Consider the following 18993-nt stretch of genomic DNA (forward strand, 5'->3'; position numbering starts at 1 on the left):
CGCAGGGAACGCCGAGGCCGCAGCCGCGCAAGGCGTGACGGGACGCAGAGGGGCGAAGCGGCTCCGCAGGCTCCTCCCGCGCCGCGCCGGGCGGGGCGGGGCGGGGCGGGGCGGCCATGGCTGCCATGGCTGCCGCGGCGGCCGCGCCGCCTCCCGCTGCCATAGAGTGGGAGGACCGGCCGCGGTAGAGGGGCTCGCCAGCCGTTTCCGCTCGTCTCTTCCTGCCCTGGCGGAGCTGAGGGAGACGGTGGAGTCGCGGAGGTTGGCTGCTCCTTCCCTGGTGGAGCTTGTCCCGAATCGCGGGCAGGGCTTCCCCAGACGGGATCGGCGCAGACGCGGGAAAGAGCAGGCAGCTGGCGAAGCCGCGCAGCTGCCGTTTGGGGTGCGAGCCTGTGGGGAGCGGCGGTGAAGGCTGAGGCGTTGGTGGTGGCCCGCCCGGGAGGCGCCAGGCTTGCCTGCAGCTCAGGCGCCTCGTCTCGCCCCAGCCCGAAGGACGCCGGCAGCCGCCGCTGTCGCCGTGCCTCAGCCAGCGCCTCCCGCCGCTCGGCAGCTCCGTGCCGGCCGCTGGGCTGGGCCGGGCCGGGGCCGACGCTGAGGCACTGCTGGCAGCCTGAGGCCTCTCTCCCTCCTCATCCTCGGGCTTCCTTCCGTGAAAGGCCTCAGAAAAAAAATGGCCTTTTCTTCCTTCATAGCCTCATACACGCGCAGAAGAGGAACTGCGGCCTCAATTTTTCCTTTCCGAGCCAGCAGCGGCGGGGATTTGACATGGCGTGTTTTGTCTGGCCGCTGCTACAGGAGCAAGGGCAAGCTGCGCGGACTCCGTGTGCGAGCTCTCGGTTCGTGGTTGATGCCAGCTTCTCCCTTCGTTTGTCATACCAAGGAGAGTAGAAGTATGGATACACCCGGCTGGTAGAGTGGAGCCTAATAAGGGACACAGGGAAGGAGCGATTCTCATTTACTGTTGGTTACACAACAGTCTTCTGTTGGAGTCATGTTACTACCTGCTGGAGATTTTCTCCGTTTCTCCAACTGACATAAGGTGGCAAATCATTTTCCCTTTGTAATAGTTGCGTATACGGCAAGAGGTTTTGTTGGCAAAGTTGTAACCTTAAGGTGTGATTTTTATTTTTTTTCCTTCGTGTTTCCAGTAAATCAGCAGAACAACTTCCCCACTTCAAAAAACACTGTCAGTCAGGCATTACCAGCTCAGGTCTAGTATTATGAAATACTTGTACTACAGGAAAAAGTCTCTGTTTTATAGCCTGATTAAAAAAAACCCACCAGCCTCCCTCTCCAGTACTTTCATCAATCTGAAATAGCCCTCAGGATGAGAACAGTATCAGGCATGTTTTTACAATGCTTACCCACATTCCTAGCAATATTGCCAGTGCTCCCCAGCTGCGGGGAACGCTGCCAAATAAAACAGCCACCCGTCGGCTGGCAGCAGTCACTTCAGTTTGGGCACATCCAGCCTTCCTGAAAGTGGAGTCAGTCGCGTTGGATTGGCAGGGGGGAAGCCTGACTGCATGGGAGTCAGAGGGAAGAAACACCGAATTAAACAGGGCGGTGTGAACTGCCAAGAAACAGGGCAGCTGTGGCAGAGACCTGCTCGTGCGATACAGTTCATGGAGTTGCTTCTATTCAACTAGACCAAACTCTCTCTGCCACAGTTCCGCTCCCATTAGTTTTTCTAGTACTCGTATGCTAAAGTTGAATATAACCTTGTGAACCAATCAGTAAAACTCATGCATGAATCCAGTCATATTTGCTTTAATTTTACGTGCCACTGACCTTACCAGGCATCATATTTATTTTTAATCCACCTTCTCTTGAAACAATGCAGTAAGCGAAGTTTTGAAGACCGAGTGGTTTGGGCCAACGGTTGGGTTACACAAGCTACAAAGACCTTTGCAATGAACAGCACCCCAGAATTATGTTGAAAGTTTTGGGTTGTTTGTCTATAAACTACTGGGAAGTGATGGAAAAGGTGAAGTCCCATTCTTGGGCTTAGCTCCATGTTTATTTGAGCTACAAAAACGTACAGTACTGCTATTTCAAAGAACACCCGCAGCATGTCAGGTGCATTCGAGTCAGTTCAGAAGTGATTTGTAAATTGCTCGTGTCCCACCACAGACCCACACTGCTTAATTTCATCGTCCTATTTCTCAATGTATTTTGGCTATTTATGATGATCCTCAAAACACTGTAAGAATATAAAAACATTTCAGAGTAAATACAGAAAAATGTTTTTCCACTTGATTTATTTTCATAATAAACCAATTAAAAATACAAAAGGCAAGGACCCAAGGTTCAGAGGGCTCCATCATTTAAAAATTTGTCTTTAAATACAAATTCACTCTGTAATATGAATACATATAACATTAGACCTCTAAACATAATGATCTTATTTGCATCTATCAAAAATTTGTATGGAAACAAATTAGCTGAAAAAACTTCCTTGTGACATTAAATGTACATTATTTACAATCAAAAAAAAAGAACTCTTAGCAGTATTAATCTCCAAACACCTGCATAAATTGTATATATTTCATTTCCCTCCCCCCTTACAAAATAATCTGAAGTAGAAAGCAAGATTGTTAAGCTTCATAGTCGCAGAATGGCATGGAACGTTTGCACCTGTAGTGATGCTGTTAGCTTCTGTACTTAAATATATCTGATGTTTTCCTATAAAATATAGACATGGCATTGTCCATTACTGGAATAAATGTTTCGTGTACTCTCAATAGGAGTGTATATTCCATTTTGCACACACAAGAGCTTGTGCTGCAAAAAAGAAAAAAAAAGCAACAGGATACCTGGTTATCAAAGTCTAAAACTGCTGTAATTCACCGGTATGGAACAGACATTTGAATATAAAAATTCATACACATGGAATGAAAAGGTCCCACTAGGAATAACTGTTGCTTCGAGAGTTAAGTGATACACGTAGGGGTTAAACAGAAAGGTTACAATAACGTTACTGCAATGTAAATCGGCAACGGACTGAAAAGATCCAGCAGGAAATTTGAACCTTTGGCCAATGACCTCAGGAGAAAGTCTTCGTGGCGTAAAAAGCATGTTCCTTCATGCCTGTATTTCGAAACATGAGTAATATATAATTTTATTTATATGATAACATTTAGCAATTAATAGAAAATCAAAATCCACTCTAAAGCATGAATTCTAACAATTAACTGCAGAAATTAAGTAGCTTTGCAACATCTTGCTTCAGAATCAAATCATATATACATAACTGAAAAGGTCCCATCACATTTATGAAAATAATCATCCACAGGGTCTTTTTTTTTTTTATTTAATTTATTTATACATATGAATTGGGTTCCAACGGCTCATTTTCTTGCTTCACTTGCACGTTAGCTGGGAAACCATTTGAACTAGACACTACCATGACAAACGGTTGCTGCTGGAATCCCTGCTCCGACTGCTCGGTATCATCTAATTTGTCACTGTCTTCTTCTTTTACCACTCCTTGTACACCAATCTGTTTCGTATCTGGTGCTTTAATAACCGAAGTGATCACCGTGCCCGATGGATGAGCTACCACCTGGGAGCTGCTAGGCGAAAACGTTACCACAGGGGTCGTGGCGCTGAAGGATGGAGATGAAGCCATGTTGACTGTTCCATTGCAAATTGTCTGCACGCTGCTGGTGAGCACCTGCTGAACTTGTGCCGGGCTCAGCACGATTGAGGAAGGAGGCGAGACTGGCTTCTGAGACTGTAGCATGACGTTTTCTTTAAGAACCGTCATGGGTTGTGAAGTAGGAATGGCTTGTAAAATGAATTTTTGGGATGTTGGTGCTGAGGCTGGATCTGCGCTGGTGATCACTGTGGTAAGAGGCACTGTCTGGAGTGTGACAGTATGCAGCTGCTGATTGCCAGGAGAAACAACCACTGGAACTTGGGTTGGAGTCTGTAAAGTCCTGTTAAGATTAGAAAAGATTATAGGGTCAGAACACTTCCACACTGAGTTTTGAAAAACAGTTACAGATTTACCATTGAAAAAATCATCCCACGGCATCGTAAACATTTCATTTACCTAACAGTTCCCTAAGAGGCAGCAGTCACTCTGAAGAACTGGACCTGATCCCCGAGTTCAGCAACACAGTTCCTGAAGTAAAGGAACATTACTGCCATTGCCAAACCAAACAGCCGGCCTGCGAGATGTTCAGTACTTCATCAGCAAACCCCGGAACTGCATCTAAGATCTCCTCCTCAAGCATCTACCAACATTATGAGCACGACTCACTACACATCTGCCATCAACTTCATGAGGTACCCTACGTCATAAGTCACAAGCCTAATAATAATTAGTAATAATAATAATAATTAGTAAGTCAGGCCTCAGTTCTCCTGACATCTGTGTGTACATTAACCTATATTCAAAAGCATCTGCACTGTGAGTCTGGTCAGGACCTTCTCAGACTCCCAGGACACGCAGTTCTCTGTCTGCCAGGCTTGTATGCTCCTTCCGGTAAAGCAACTGAACAGAACTTGCTCCCAAAACATCAATTCAAATTAGGAATGATTCCACTGTTTGCAGGCTCACAGACTCAGGCACCACGTTCCTTTCTAGGTATGTGGAGCTAAGAGGGCAACAGTGGAGGATTAACAGCCATGTTGCTGAAGTGCACAACTACCACCATGGACAATGGTGGACAATGGACACAGAGCTGTGGCCAAAACACATACACTCTTGTCATGTAAATAAAAACAAAATAAACGAACAAAATACCTAACACACTCCTGGTGAGGCAAATGATTTCCAGGGGATGGCAAGAGGAAGGCAAGGGTAACTGCTTCTTCACCCTCCCAGTTTCCTCCAGCCCACCATGTCACATATCTCCGCCAATCTTCTCTTTCCTTCCGCCTCTCCTGCAAAGTTCTCTCCAACCTTTGTGCTTCCTTTCAGTGTTTCTCCTGCCTGCTCTCCTCTCCCTTTTTAGTTTTAAGCTCTCCCTTGTGTTTTCTTGAATGTATTCAACACTGGCAGAAAACAAAAATAACTGTCTCCTCCTCCTCGCTTATTTCTGGCCCTGCTGAAATCACTTTAGATGGAAAGCAATTTACTGTCAACATTAGTATTTTCAAATTCATACACAACACTGCACGCTCTTCCTTCTGAGGACTGGCCCTCAGCTATGCTGTAAGGGTTGCCTACTATGTGTCTACTGTGGAATGTCCTCCTTTCTAGTCCTTCTATCCATGCAGTACCTATTTTTTACAGCTCCGTGAAATCCTACTTGCCAGCGTTTCACCATTGACCAGTCAGACCAGACTCAGCATTTTTAAAACTTCGATTTAAAACTGTGTTCTGGCTATCACACTTACAACAAAAACCTTACCAAAGCAGGACTTCTGTGATGCTGAAGCTATGGGGCAATGTGGATGCAGATGCTGCTGGTGGCAGTATTCCAACTGGGGAGCTGCGCTCCGCCTTCCTTAGCGCAGTGGCAGAGACAAGTGAAGGAACATTCGTAGAGGATTTACAGCTACCTCTCCACTCAGTCTTCTGGGAAAGGCCTCCAGCTGAGCTCCACAGATTGCTCCAACAAGAACAGCTCCAGTAACCCAGCTGGCATCAGGCTCAGAGCATGTCTGTGCCTCCTCCCTGCGTATCCTCTAGCTGCCAATCCCTGCTACAAGCAATCTTTTCCCCACCTCCAACATGACTCGGTAATACAAGGAACAAAACTTGCATCTGTAGCTTTCTTTTCCTCACAAGCAAGAAGAGAAAGGTTGCACCTGGGAATGCTGCTATAGCAAAACAAATCCAAATCTTTGCCCATGAAGCTCCCATGTAGGTCTCATCACAGAGGCCATAGTAACTGGACACAAAATTTGATGCGATTGACACCAGAGTCAATCTTGAGTTTCTGTTTCACACAGCTGGAGACAGCCCAAGGAAGAAGCTCATGGCAATGGGGGCTGGCTTGAGATGAAGCACCAGCTAGAGTGATCACTTCTTTCTTTCCACCTTCTGGAGAACCTGGTGCTGCACAGCAAATACCAGCAACCGAGCTTAAAGCGTGAGGCTCAGAACAACTCACACCAAGTCTGCTAAGGGTTAGCTGTGCTATTTTATTTATCCCCAGCAATTCCCCTGGGACCTTGACAGGAAAATCACAAATCTCTGTGTCGGAAGTAGTAACAGGATAAGGGCATTCACTAGTTTCTGTTTTTTTTTTTTAAAAAACAAAACCAAAAAAAGCAAATTACCTGCCGTTAAGCAAACTTGCTGTAAAATCAAAACGTCAGCTCAACCCAGGAAAGTCTACAGAAACCAGCACTGCAAGTGGAACAGCCAAGAAGGAAAGACAACTGCTGCTTGCCATCAGAAAAGCATTAAGAGCATCTGAGTAGATACCAAGCCAGCTTTTTAATCCATGAAGAAACTTACTTGAGCCCAAAGGATTAAGATCAACTTAATAGTTGCAGTTTTGAAAAGCAGCAGCTGAAACTGCTAGCCTGTGCTGGTACGCCATGCAAATATTACTTTAAGGCTACTTTCTTGTTCTTCAGCTGTTTCGAAACAAAATAGTAAAAGTAAAAGCTTCCAGCTGCTAAATGGCTGTGAAGGACAACCTCAGAAAGCACGAACTGGATCTGTTCAATGCAGAACGTATTCTGTGAAGCTCTGAGAGGACTGAACCAGAGCATTTGTGTCAGCACACTGCAATTTGTATTTGTGTATTGATGTTTAGCCATTTTATTTCTCCTGAAAGGAAGACCCATACCTGTACATCATACTGCGACTGACTGTTAACTCCAGATGGTCCAACTTCTCCATCAGTCCAATACATGTATATGATACACACATGTAGGAACATGCACATACACACTTATGTATACACACGGAGTATAAACTTGCTAGAGGGAACGCATGCAGCAGACGTCTGTACAAGCAGAGGATTAAGTAGCACACAGTACCATAAATATGTGTTGTTATTTATGCTAATGGTGGCCAAGCAAGACACTTGCCTTATCTGGTAAGGCTATAGATGACTGTGTCGGTTTACAAACTAAAAATCTAGCTGCTCTAACTATTTGCCTTGAATATCATCGGAAAAAATACAAGTTTGGTTAATTGTTTTGCCCATTTCACAAAAAAAAAAGTACACGCCACTTAAGGTGGTCTGTAACACTGGGCTATGTTATTTTAGGTGCATTAAACTGTGTACTTTGATATGCTTCTGAATTTCACTGTCAATTTTCTAACGCCCTTCCTACTCTAAGGTACAAATCTATTGCGTGATTACTTTAAATGTTCCTGCTGAGGTTACAAAAAATGAACAAGAACACTGAGCAATAGTGAGGAAAAAGAAATGCTGCCATAAAACAGTCTGGTGACAACTGAGAAAAGAATGACAAAAATTCTGAAGCCATTTTAGCTTGGCAGAAAATTATCATCTATTTCTTGGTTCATTTAGTACTGTTAACAGCCTAGAATTGTGCAATATCATATTAGCTCATCAAGAGGTAACTAGTGATAAAGCAAACACTAAGTGACAGGCAGGAAAAACAAGTTTATTCATGGTAAATTTATGTGAAATTGATGAAATGGAGAAAGGGAGAAGATACCAAAAAAAAATACTGAAGCTACAAGCCAAGGTAAACTAAGTATTTCACAGCACAGTAAGAAATCGAAACAAGGCAATATTAAGAAATACATGGAGAGAGGTAACAGAGGAGAATTCCCTCTCCAACATACACATAGTTCCACCTACAGCTACAGGGGAAACAATGGCCTTGAGATAAACAGGCAAACTTCCAGGGACTTTCCCCATTTTTTCAACTAACTGCTTGCAAACAACTCATTCAATCAAGCTAGGAAGAGTAAGGGAGGTGAAGGGGTGGGATGTGCTTGTTGGAACCACTTCAGATGCCTGAGTCCAGAGGCAATCTTTTTTGAGTGACTATAGGAAGCATCAGCCAAATGCAACTGAGGAGCTCTACTGTCCCTGCAAACCATCCCAGGAGCTCTACTGTCCCTGCAAACCATCCCAGGAGCTCTACTGTCACTGCAAACCATTCCACAGCTGCACTCGTGTACACGATCCTCAAAGTCATAAACTGTCTTGGCAATACTGCACCCCAGCGTATCGCTGTCACGGCCCTTTTACAGCACAAGCCACGCAGACAGGAGCTGTTAAGCAGTCTGGGGAAAATGTCCATGAGAGGTAGACAGGCACTTGCCTTCATGCCCAGTCTGAACACAGCCTCCTCCGAAGGGAAGGCAGAACGTGCCTGTTCTTGTCTAGCTCTTTGCCTGGACAAGATAATCTCTTATGTCATGAGGACCAAGACAGAGGACTCAACTTTCAAGTCTGGTGTCCTTTTTACTGATTCACACAGTCTTACAGTCTTCTTTCCAGAATTTTTCAAAAATATACACTCATCTGAATTAAAACTCAGAAACTTTGCTACTAACAGAGACCCGTAGAAACTCCACCTCTTTCAACAGTAAGAAAGACATGTAAAGAGAGTTTCTGTAGATTGCTTCTCATTGTGCAGAAACAAAATTGATCTGTCTAGATGACTTGGAAGTCTCTTCTGCCGTAAGCAGCCTTCCTCCTGCCTACTGCAGAAATCAAATCAGAAATGGGCTTAAGAAAAGGTCTTCTTAGCTGAAGGTTCCGAGGTGATCTTATAGGAGTCTTCCAGTACCTGAAGACGGCCTACAGGAAAGCTGGAGAAGGACTTTTTACAGGGGTATATAGTGATAAGACAAGGGGTAATGGCTTTAAACTGAAAAAGGGTAGATTTCCATTAGATATAAGGAAGAAATTTTTCACTCTGAGGGTCGTGAGGCACTGGAACAGGTTGCCCAGAGAAGTTCTGGATGCCCCATCCCTGGAAGTGTTCGAGGCCAGGTTGGATGAGGCTTTGAGCAACCTGGTGTAGTGGAGGGTGTTCCTGCCCATGGCAGGGCGGTTGGAACTAGATGATCATTAAGGTCCCTTCCATCCCAAATCATTCTATGATTCTATTCTATGATTCTATGACTTGGAAGTCTCTTCTGCCATAAGCAGCCTTCTTCCTGCCTACTTCCTGCAGAAATTAAATCAGAAATGGGCTTAAGAAAAGGTCGTCTTAGCTGCAGGAATGCAGCAAATCAAATTGTTTGGTTATAACCAGTGTCTTTGCTGTGATAGGAGTTGTCTCTATTGTAAATGTGTTCTGAGAAACACACCGTGTTATAAGCTATATGAGAGTTTCTTGTAGAAGTGTACTGAGATCACGTCAGCCTATTTCTGACCAACGCCTCTCTCAGGAAGGGTATCTTCCTCATTGTCCTCAAACTTGAGATGTAGTCAAGCCTTCACTTAAAAGATGACAGAGACCAACTCTTTGCGACAATCACCTGCTTCCTTCGTTTTGGGGAAGGCTACAGCAGCGGTGAGCCAGATCCAACAGTATCTCCTAGTTGGTGTGTTGGAGAGCTTCCAGTGCAGGCATGAAGACTCAACTTGTTGCTCTGATGGAAGACCACCATCTAACTGCAAACAGATGCAAAGCATGTGCACTGATACTGGCTGATCAAAGTAAGGCCTTTCAAATTTTCAAATATTGGGCAGGAGTTGCTTCTGATCATCTAGAAGTCTTCAGCTGGCATCGTATTCCTTCGCTCATGTTCCCCATCAAGTCACAGGAAGCCCTAGTGAGCTCTTTACCGAGACTGACACCTGTGACGGTTTTTGTTCAGCATTCCTATAGGAACAGCAGAGGAGTGATGGGCTACAACACTAGCTGACATCATGCAGATTTGACTCTTGTTCTTATTCAGGGCAAAAGGACTGGAAGCAGATAGTCAATGCATAACCCCAGTAGGACCGTGTCAGACTGCCTCCCTGTGTCTGTATGGTTATGCAAGCTCAAGCAAAACCAAAACAGGTGGGGTGTAAAAGTATGACTACAGAACACAACGGTGACACTCACTGCACAACTTACACAAGCTAATGTCTATACATGGCACAAGATGAAGACACTTCATTTGAAATAGCAGCTGTAATCACATTTTCAGAGTTAATAAACTCATGCTAGACAAATATGTCTATTTTTCAGTATCAGCACAGCGGCAGTCAGACCACCAACACATCATAGCCTGGACACAGACACAGATTATGGAACAAGAGCAGAAAGCTTATGTGTTTGCCTGGGGTAGACATGACTTTCAAAGGTAATTCCCTCTGCTTACTGGGACAATCCACTGAGTTGGCATATTGTTGGCTTCATCACTGGTCCTACACAGAACGCTCATGCCCAGAAAAAACATGATTCACCTTCGGCTACTTCCTTCTCCTCGTGAAAAAGGATCTTGCCACTGTGGTCCACCCTTGTGTCACCTTCAGGATGAATTGCTGCAATGTTTTCTACCCCAAAGGCTGCAAAAAGGTCAAGATGAAAGCTGTGGCTGATTCATCACGCAGCAGTTCTTCAGTTCACAAGTGAACACAGAGTATATCTCACTGGTCCTCTGTGGTCTGTATTAGCTTTTCCCCCAGCTACAGAACAGAGTCAGGATACTGCTCTTCTAACATGCCCTGTCCAAGCTATCACAATGACAACTTGAAAACACAAAGAAGAAACAATAAACTGAAGTTTGATAAAAACATTGCTTAAAACCTGAAGTCTGTTAAAGCATTGCACCGGATCTGTCAGCAGTCAGCAAATTGCAAGTTTCTTGGTATATGGAGCTGCCAGCTAGAAAATTCAGCAACATCCCATACATTCAATCAGAAATAGAGACATATAATTTTAAATTACAATATGATCTTCTCTGAACTGTTAGTAACACGAGAACCTCCTTTCACTCCATCCAGAAGACATTCCATTTTAAATCACTGCTACTCTAGATTAAAGGTAAATGAAAATGCATGTCTCTCTGTAGCCCTAGTCATGTAAGGGAGCAATTTAACTGCCCAAATGCAGGCACCTTAGAGTCCTGTACGATGTCCTAGACTACCCATGACGAGGTAAGTCCCTAGTCTTACAGGAGGTGTAGACTTTCTGGAGCAACAGAAGGGATGGCCTTTACGATCAGAATGACGTGATGAACATGGAGCTCAATTCCAGACCTACTTCAGTGCCTCTGAATTCCAAGCTAACACACAATTACTCTGATAAACCAGACATTCTGGTTAACCTGTGTCTGTTACTCTACGAGTACTAAATTCAAAGAGACTTTTTTTTTCCTTCCTTAAAAAAGCTGGCACATAGGAAAAAATTAGAAATAAAATGCTCATCCAAAGAGGTCTTTTTATTTTTGTCTTATCACTGGAAACATGTGGTGCCAAATTCAGTTTCCAGTTACACGACTGGAGACGGCAGTAACTGTGCTTGTATCCACCAAGACAGAGCGGTTAGACCTGCAGAACAGCAGGCAGTTTGCAATTCCAAATATTCCCACTGGGGATACCAGATGTCTTCCCCGGTCAGCAAAACGTGGTTTGCATGACCTGACGCTGCTCCTGCCCCATTTCCCAAGCTTGGGTTAGCACCACATCACAGCCTTTTTGTTTAAGCCCTAGTGCTGAAGAAGAGCCACTTTTTGTCTCCTGCATACAGCAGCACCAAAACTTGTATAAAAAGCCCATCAAAAGCCATCCAAAAGACAAGACCTTTCCACTTTGGAGTAGGACACTACTCTCCTCTCAAAGTACACAAAACTCTACAGGAGCTCTGTGCACCTATAAACGAAGCCACTGCCTGTCTCCTGCAAAGAACCAACCTCTGATTTTCACTGTCCATTTCTCTGAGAACATAAAAAGGCCCTGGGGAATGGCTGCCACACTCTCCCAGTGATGCTCTGGAAGTAGACTTTACCAGGCAATGCCGCCTAGTGCAGGGGAGGGATGGTGACACGAGCCCTTTGCCACATTCTTCAAATATGATTCTTTTACCAAGTTCCTCAGCAGACAAGATGCATGTGCAGACTTACTCTTTGAAGGATATGGTTAAGTGTTAAGAAGCCAATTGTTTTGACCTCAAAAATCCTCAGTGTTTTCTCTATAGTATGTGGTTAATCACATAATTTTTTTTTCCTCTCACAGCACAACAGAAGCAAATTGCTGCAGAGGGAAGAATATTTATTTCCATGAAGAAGAGGGAAGAACATTTATGGGAACAAAACTTTAGAAGCTACATTGCATAAGACAAATCATATGGGTCCAAGACGTTCACGCTTTAAGGCAGAGCCCAACCACTAACCAGTACGTGTCAGAAAAATTCCGAGGATGATTCCCAAACCCTGGTTGCCCTTTCTTCAAAATGACCTTGATCATCTACGTGCTCTGAAGAGCAACCAGCAACCAGTGTTGCTACTTGTCCTCATGCTTCCTTGTAAAACTACTATAAAGCCAACTACAACCCTACGGAGAGCGTGCGTACATTGGAAGGTTTGTCAGCTCTTTTTCTAGAATGGCAATCATATGTGCCGTATGTTTTCAAATCACGTAGACCATTAATTTCATCCCTTATGGAAGCCTCACTGCAGCAATTCAGAACATGAGCACAAACACATTCAACTGCTAGGGATTTATGGCTGCTTGAACAAACCAATCCCAAATCCAGTTCCTTCATTTTAGTCTTATTAAAAAACAAGACATAAAACATACGCTCCGAAATATGTTCAGCGTGTCCTACCTCACCAAACTGGGTCAAGTTTGCGTTTTGAAATCAAGCAGAAATATATCTGTCACAAGTTGTATTTTTAGAGGCTGGAATGGGCAGTGACTACTGCACAGGACTCGTTAGCACCTTGGTTTGCAGCTTGGCCCATCCTGGTTCAAAGCACACCAAAACGACCTTGGTTGTGGTTTTTAATTTTCACTCTAACTGCTCAGGCACCTTAGTACATTTTTGCTTAATTAGCAATACTTCTATGCTATTCAATAACTACCTACTGTACTGAAAAGATCTGATGGGTCTTTTTTTTTTTCCTTCATCTGAGACACCTTGTCATCTTGGCTAAGAAAAGTGCAATTGAAGACTTCAGGGAATAATATTTTAAGTTACAAACACAGGATTAGAACGAAGGCAATACAGAACTCTAAGGCTTGAAGGCTTTTGCTTTATTCAAACTTCATATGTGTATCATCTCTACCACTTGTTGCCTCTTAGCTTACTGCCCAAAGTCGGATTGTGAAATACTGTAACGCAATAATTGGATGTCATAACGTCACTGAGCAGCTTTCCAAACGTTAGGCTGGACTTCTTGCTTGCCTGCCTTATTAGGTCTTACAGGTACTCCTGTTTGCTGTCACCGTTTTTTATACCATCTACACTATTGATATTGGGTTTGATATGTAACCTAGTGTAGGTCTACCCTAGAGCTAGTAACTGTAAATTGCTGAGCTCTCCCCCATTAATGTTTAATAGCATTATTCTACTGACTTAAATGGTACTGTATAGCTTCAAATTATGTCTGTACTCAATTCCCTTCGCTATATTGCCCTAATAACTTTTTACAACTTACAAGTAATTAAATCCTTCATCAACCCTGAAATCATAGGATTGTACTATACCGAGTAACTTCATTCCTAAGCTTTAAAAACATAGAAGACACATGACCCTGATACATATTTTTATTGATTTTCCAAGTAAAACCTTTTTTTTTAATATAAATTTTGTCCAATTCATAATTGGGCAATAACTTTTACATAAACTTCTGATCAAATGTAACAATTCCCTCCCCTATGTACATCCTGAACTAATTCTAGTTTGTTAGAACAGTAAGTAAAACCGAATTTGATTTCAAATTATGCATTTTAGAATTAAAAGACAATGAAAACAGGTATTGTCTACTTAAAAATGGTAACTCTCCAGTTTGTTTAGAGTGCCTACCAGTAACTATCATAAGGATTTTTGCTTTCATGGCTCAATGTATTCATTCCCTTGCAACCTTTACTAACCAGTGAATTTCTCTGTTTAGGGTGAATTTTTCATGTTGCAACGTGAATCAAAACGTTTCCTAAGTTTTAAGGGAATTTAGAAAAAGAGGATTCAAACTAGGAAGTCCAGGGATAATTTCAAAGACTTTCTTTATCCCAAGGAAAGAAGAGATAATACAACTTTTTTCTTGATTGAAGCTGCAGTCTTGGTTTGTCATTTCCTACATATAAATCTTCAGCTTCTTCAACTACTTGGATAAGTGTTTTCTTATTGATTCTAATATGTCAGTCACTGGAGCCTGATCAAAACAGTTTCAGTTCTTCTTTCAGTTCTTCTCAAAAACCTAGCTGTTGCTGCTATTCTGGATTTTCCTTTTATATAAAGTGGAGCTTTAAAAACTGACTAGCTTTTACAACATCCCTCTAGTAGCAGAGATGAGAGAGCAAAACTTATTATCTGGAAACACAGAAATTATTTGGTCTCATTAGTGTCATTACTTCTCTCTGGCAAAATTGCACGGTTAACCTCAGATAGTCAGTACCACTCCAAAACTATTGCTGGCTCTGGATGTAATTTTCAAAGGAAAGAATAGAGTAAGGGAGCAGGAAATAGCTTTACTGACGTTTTGCAGCACAAAATGATAACCATTATAACAGTGATGTTAACACAGCAAATCTCAAAAAAAGAAGTGATGTAGAATGAGCAGCTCCTGAATTGTATCCTGAAGCTTTCCTGAAACAGCTTTAAGGTCCAGAATCACCACACACAACTTGACATTCCTGTGAAGGGCCTAGATTACAAGAACATTTGGTTTAGGTCTTTTGTAGTCAGTGGAGATGAACAAGCTCCATCAAGGAATGCCTCAGGCTAGGGTAAAACCAGACTTAAGTGATTGTTTTTAAAGCCTCTTCAACAAGGATGGTGCTACTAAAGGGTAGGTGGCAAAGGAGTTCATGATGCTTAAATGCTGTGTAGTGTTAGACAGTTGACCTGTGAATTAAGTGTGGAAGCATGACTGTCTCCCAAAGCAGTCTGCAGTTACACAACTCCCATGAGATTATTTTGTTAATTGTTTTCTAAAATCAAAAGAACATGCTCTTAGAATAGCAGCAAAATGCTAGAGTAGATAACACTGAGCTTTACCCTGTTGTAACTGGAGACAATACAAAAGATGGAAAGAGATGACAAAAAATTCTTGAGAAGAAAAATTAAGAAGCAAGAAGAAAAATCTTTTTGAAGGTGATGGTGAGGCACTGGAACAGGTTGCCCAGAGATGTTGTGGATGCCCCATCCCTGGAAGTGTTCAAGGCCAGGCTGGATGAGGCTTTGAGCAATGTGGTGTAGTGAAGGGTATCCCTGCCCATGGCAGGGGGTTTGGAACTAGGTAATCTTTGAGATCCCTTCCAACCCAAACCATTCTATGATTCTATGGCTGGATTATACAGACATACCATGTATAATTCCAAAAGTGAAGACACCAAACAGTCAGTGAAAAAGCAGAGCCATGAAAATACAGCCTCTGTTGTGGGATACAACTGATGACAACAATTTTAAAGAAAAGGTGTGTATTTTTTCTCTCTAAAGGATTTGCCTCAGGCCTGATACCACAGGAAAGATGCACTTTGCTCCACTAAAGACAGAGCATTTATGAGCGTGCACGTCACAGTATGCTGTAGTAACTCCCAGTTCCTAGGATCAGCCATAAAGGCACTGTTTCACTTCAACTGAACTGGCAGACGAGCAATGTTTTTGAAGCACAGCAAAGAATCTAGTCTATCTAGCCATCATCTAGTGAATTTATTATTATTCATACATTTATTTTCTGTACATTTTCTTACCTTATATTCTGAACCGAGGGATTTAATGTTTCATCCGGAACACTACTGGTTACAGCTGCATGTCCTTCCGTGAGGGACTGCAATGGCTGCATTACGTGAACTGTCCGAAAAAGCTGAGTGGGATGTACTGGCTGGGGAGATTGCATTGTCCTGAAAACTTCTGAAGTCAAGCCAGGTGTCTGCTGTTGTACAACTTCTATGTGCTCCTTCAGCTTAGCAGGCTTTGAGTTTCCTGTTTTTAGCACTGTGGTCGATCCTCCCTTTGTTCCCGTGTTTGCAGATGCTCTAGATCTGCTTGACTGGTTTCTACTGGCCACAGGAGTTGAGAGCAGAGTTGAATCTGACGATTCATTGCTAGGGCTTGCATCTTCATCATCTATATAAATGAGATCTTTTGGCATTTCTTTAAATTGATATACTAGGCGCTGACCTTCTACTTTAGCCAGTATTCCTCTTTGGTAATAGTATCTGTTTAAAGTGTACAGACATCAAGTTACACAGTGCTTTTTACCAAAACCCAAACAAACAAACAAAAGGCAACAAAATCCCCAGAAAATAGAACCAGCAGTAGCAAGCAGAAGTTTAAGGTTTAATATTTTAAGTGCCTAGTTTCTTCATTATAAAGGACTGGCCAATTTAATAGCGTATTTTTTCCTCAAACAACTTTCTTTTACTGGTATTTCTTGTCACCTTTTAATTTCAACCTCAGACAACTCTGAGGAGAAAGAGAACTCCGTGACTTGGCAGCTCTGCTATCAACTCATACTCTTTAAAACTTGTGCGAAACTTGCAATTCTCCTCTTGACTCATACAGTTCTTTCAGATACCTGACTTCACGCTTACTCACCAGTAAGCCTAGGCAGACATTTTAGCTAGAAGAAAGCAAAGGGCGCAGGACAGGAGAGCGTTCCTTCTGGTACATTTACAAATTAATATGACAATTCGAAATTACACACACCGAGGTGAGGGGTGAAGGAAAATGAAAAGAAATGCGTAGCTGCTCAGTCGGACTATTTTCAATCAGCAGGTAAGAGTGAAGCTTTGTGGATGTCTGCTTATTTTGCACAGCCTTTTATGCATGAGAAAAATCCCAGCCTCACAGGCAGAGGCACATGATAAGATGTTTTAAAACTGCCTGTACACACAAATTCAGAGAAGCGCATCCAGACCTGAATTCTAAAACTGTTTCTTCCACTGGAAATGGAATCATTTGCAACAGGTAGAAATAATTTCATTAATACACCTGAGTTTAGGATTTTTTTTGAGAAAGAAGAATAAAATTTTAAGGAAAAGGCTTGCCCCACTTGGAGTCTTCAGTCTCTTACTTTGTCTATGGCTGACTGTGAAGATGCAGTTTTTGCAGCAGCACTGAAAACATCCGAGCTAATGATCTGAGGTTGAGGTTAGTAAGGATTACTTTTAGTCAGCTTATTTATTAGGCTGAAATAACTTTTTCATTTCCCAAATTGATAGAGTACTACCTCTTTACTGTTCTTACACAAATTAGACGAGGCATTTAATGCATGCAAACACTAAGGCAACAAAACCAGACCATTATTAAAAATGTACATACCTGAGAGCTCTACCCATTGTTTCATAATTCATGTCAGGTTTGTTTTTGTGCTTTCCCCACAACTTGGACACAGCCTTGGAATCTACCAGTTTGAAAATTCCCTTCTCTCTCTGAGTCCATTTGATATATTTAGGACACGTAGCTTTGTCCTGGAGCAGTGCTAGTAAGAACTCCCAGAGATAAATTGTATTTCCTAAAATAAAAGTATTTCAGGGCACAGAAAAAAAAATAAATTAGTTGACCATATTTTATTAATGATGTAAATAATCTAAAAATTAAGGAGCTGGTATCTTTACAAATACATTGTAATATATCAACACGGTGAGGAAATAGTGACGGAAGGGCATGGGAAGAGATTCCTGTTAGTTACTGTAATCTGGGTGCCCAAATGCCCTAGCCACTGTCTGTAACCTACAGAGTCAGTCAGCCCACAGTCACCTTGTTCCAACCACCGATCTTAGCCAGCATTAGTCTCCCATGTGTACACTTCTCTCCTGCATAATCCAGTTACAGAAGGAGTCACTATTGCTTTTTCTCAAATACAAACATGTTCAGGTCCATTCTCTGAAAATACTGGAAATTAAATCCTTGCTTAAATACTTTGCTGAAGTGAGGTGAGTGTTATAATCCTTTAAAAGGCCAAACAAAATCCTTACTTTTAACAATTAGATTTATATGAGGCATTCAGTGGCATATGTTGAGGTAGCCAAATCTTCAAGAATAAAGTTCAGAATTTTTTTTTTTTTAATCCAGTGAACACTTGCACTTGCTGGTAGACAACGTTCGAATTTCATTTTACAAACAAGCAGGCACAAACACATATATGGAAATACATCACATCTGCTCAGTGTTTACCACATATAAAGAAACAGTATTAAAATTACAGATTGTGAGTACTTAAAACTACTACAAAACTTGCATATTCTTTTTTTACAAAAGCACATTTAAGGAGTCTAAACTCGTATAACTAATGAGATCCTTTTCCCTGCTTTTTTTAAGGCTTTCGGTGTCTAATGTTCTTTTAGACACTTGAAGCTGCACATAAGCTTCTCAGTGATATGTTGTTAGCCTGAGAAAGGAAGAAAAAACTTCTTGTATGAAAGTATCACCTCTCACAAGTAGTTGTGCAGAAACACAGCAAGGAAAGCGTGTGCAGATTTCTTAGGTTTCACAAAAAATGATGCCCAGTGCATCAGAAGGTGACAGGATCTCCTTTCTTAGCTTCAATATAACCCTGTAGTTTTTTCAATTTTAATAGCCACCACTCTGAACTTTTTTCAACAAGAGGAGGTGTCTTACAAATTAAAACTCCCTTACTACTGTATTGTCATCTGTATGTTGCAAACATTCAGCTAAGTCCTCAGCACTGGCAGTATAAAATTTTAGCAGCTCCTTCAGCAGGTGAAAACTTGAAAAGTGAACATTCCTAGAGAAAAAACACTGCCTTTGCAGCAAACGTCTCCCAGCTCACATAAAATGGTCAGTCTGTTTGCCTTTGGACAGCCTGATGGCAAAGGTTAAGACTGCTTAGGCAAGACTCAACGTCAGCCGTAAGTGAGAGCATTCCTAGCCACTTACCATCTAATCCAGGGTGCTTTTGTTGTAGTCTAGACTGAAAATGCTGAGCTGCATCAAGGCAATCTGAAAATTTGTCACTGCTTAGCCAGTGAA

The 18993-nt window shown here is 42.3% G+C and overlaps 1 protein-coding gene across 4 annotated transcripts in view; it reads right to left on the reverse strand.

The window, feature by feature from the left end:
- Positions 1-2260: 2260 nt before the first annotated feature.
- ELF1 (E74 like ETS transcription factor 1) overlaps positions 2261-18993 on the reverse strand; it is a 97133-nt gene continuing 80400 nt past the window's right edge. For all 4 annotated transcript variants that reach the window (XM_086620278.1, XM_086620301.1, XM_086620293.1 and 1 more), the window contains exons 7-9: positions 17323-17515; positions 15750-16217; positions 2261-3941 (exon numbers count right to left, since the gene is read on the reverse strand). In XM_086620278.1, the coding sequence (XP_086476404.1) occupies positions 3323-3941; positions 15750-16217; positions 17323-17515 (1280 nt within the window). In that variant the 3' untranslated portion in view covers positions 2261-3322. The remainder of the gene's footprint in view (positions 3942-15749; positions 16218-17322; positions 17516-18993) is intronic.

Source organism: Tauraco erythrolophus, chromosome 1, assembly GCF_009769465.1.
Source record: "Tauraco erythrolophus isolate bTauEry1 chromosome 1, bTauEry1.pri, whole genome shotgun sequence".
Classification (NCBI taxonomy): Eukaryota; Metazoa; Chordata; class Aves; order Musophagiformes; family Musophagidae; genus Tauraco; species Tauraco erythrolophus.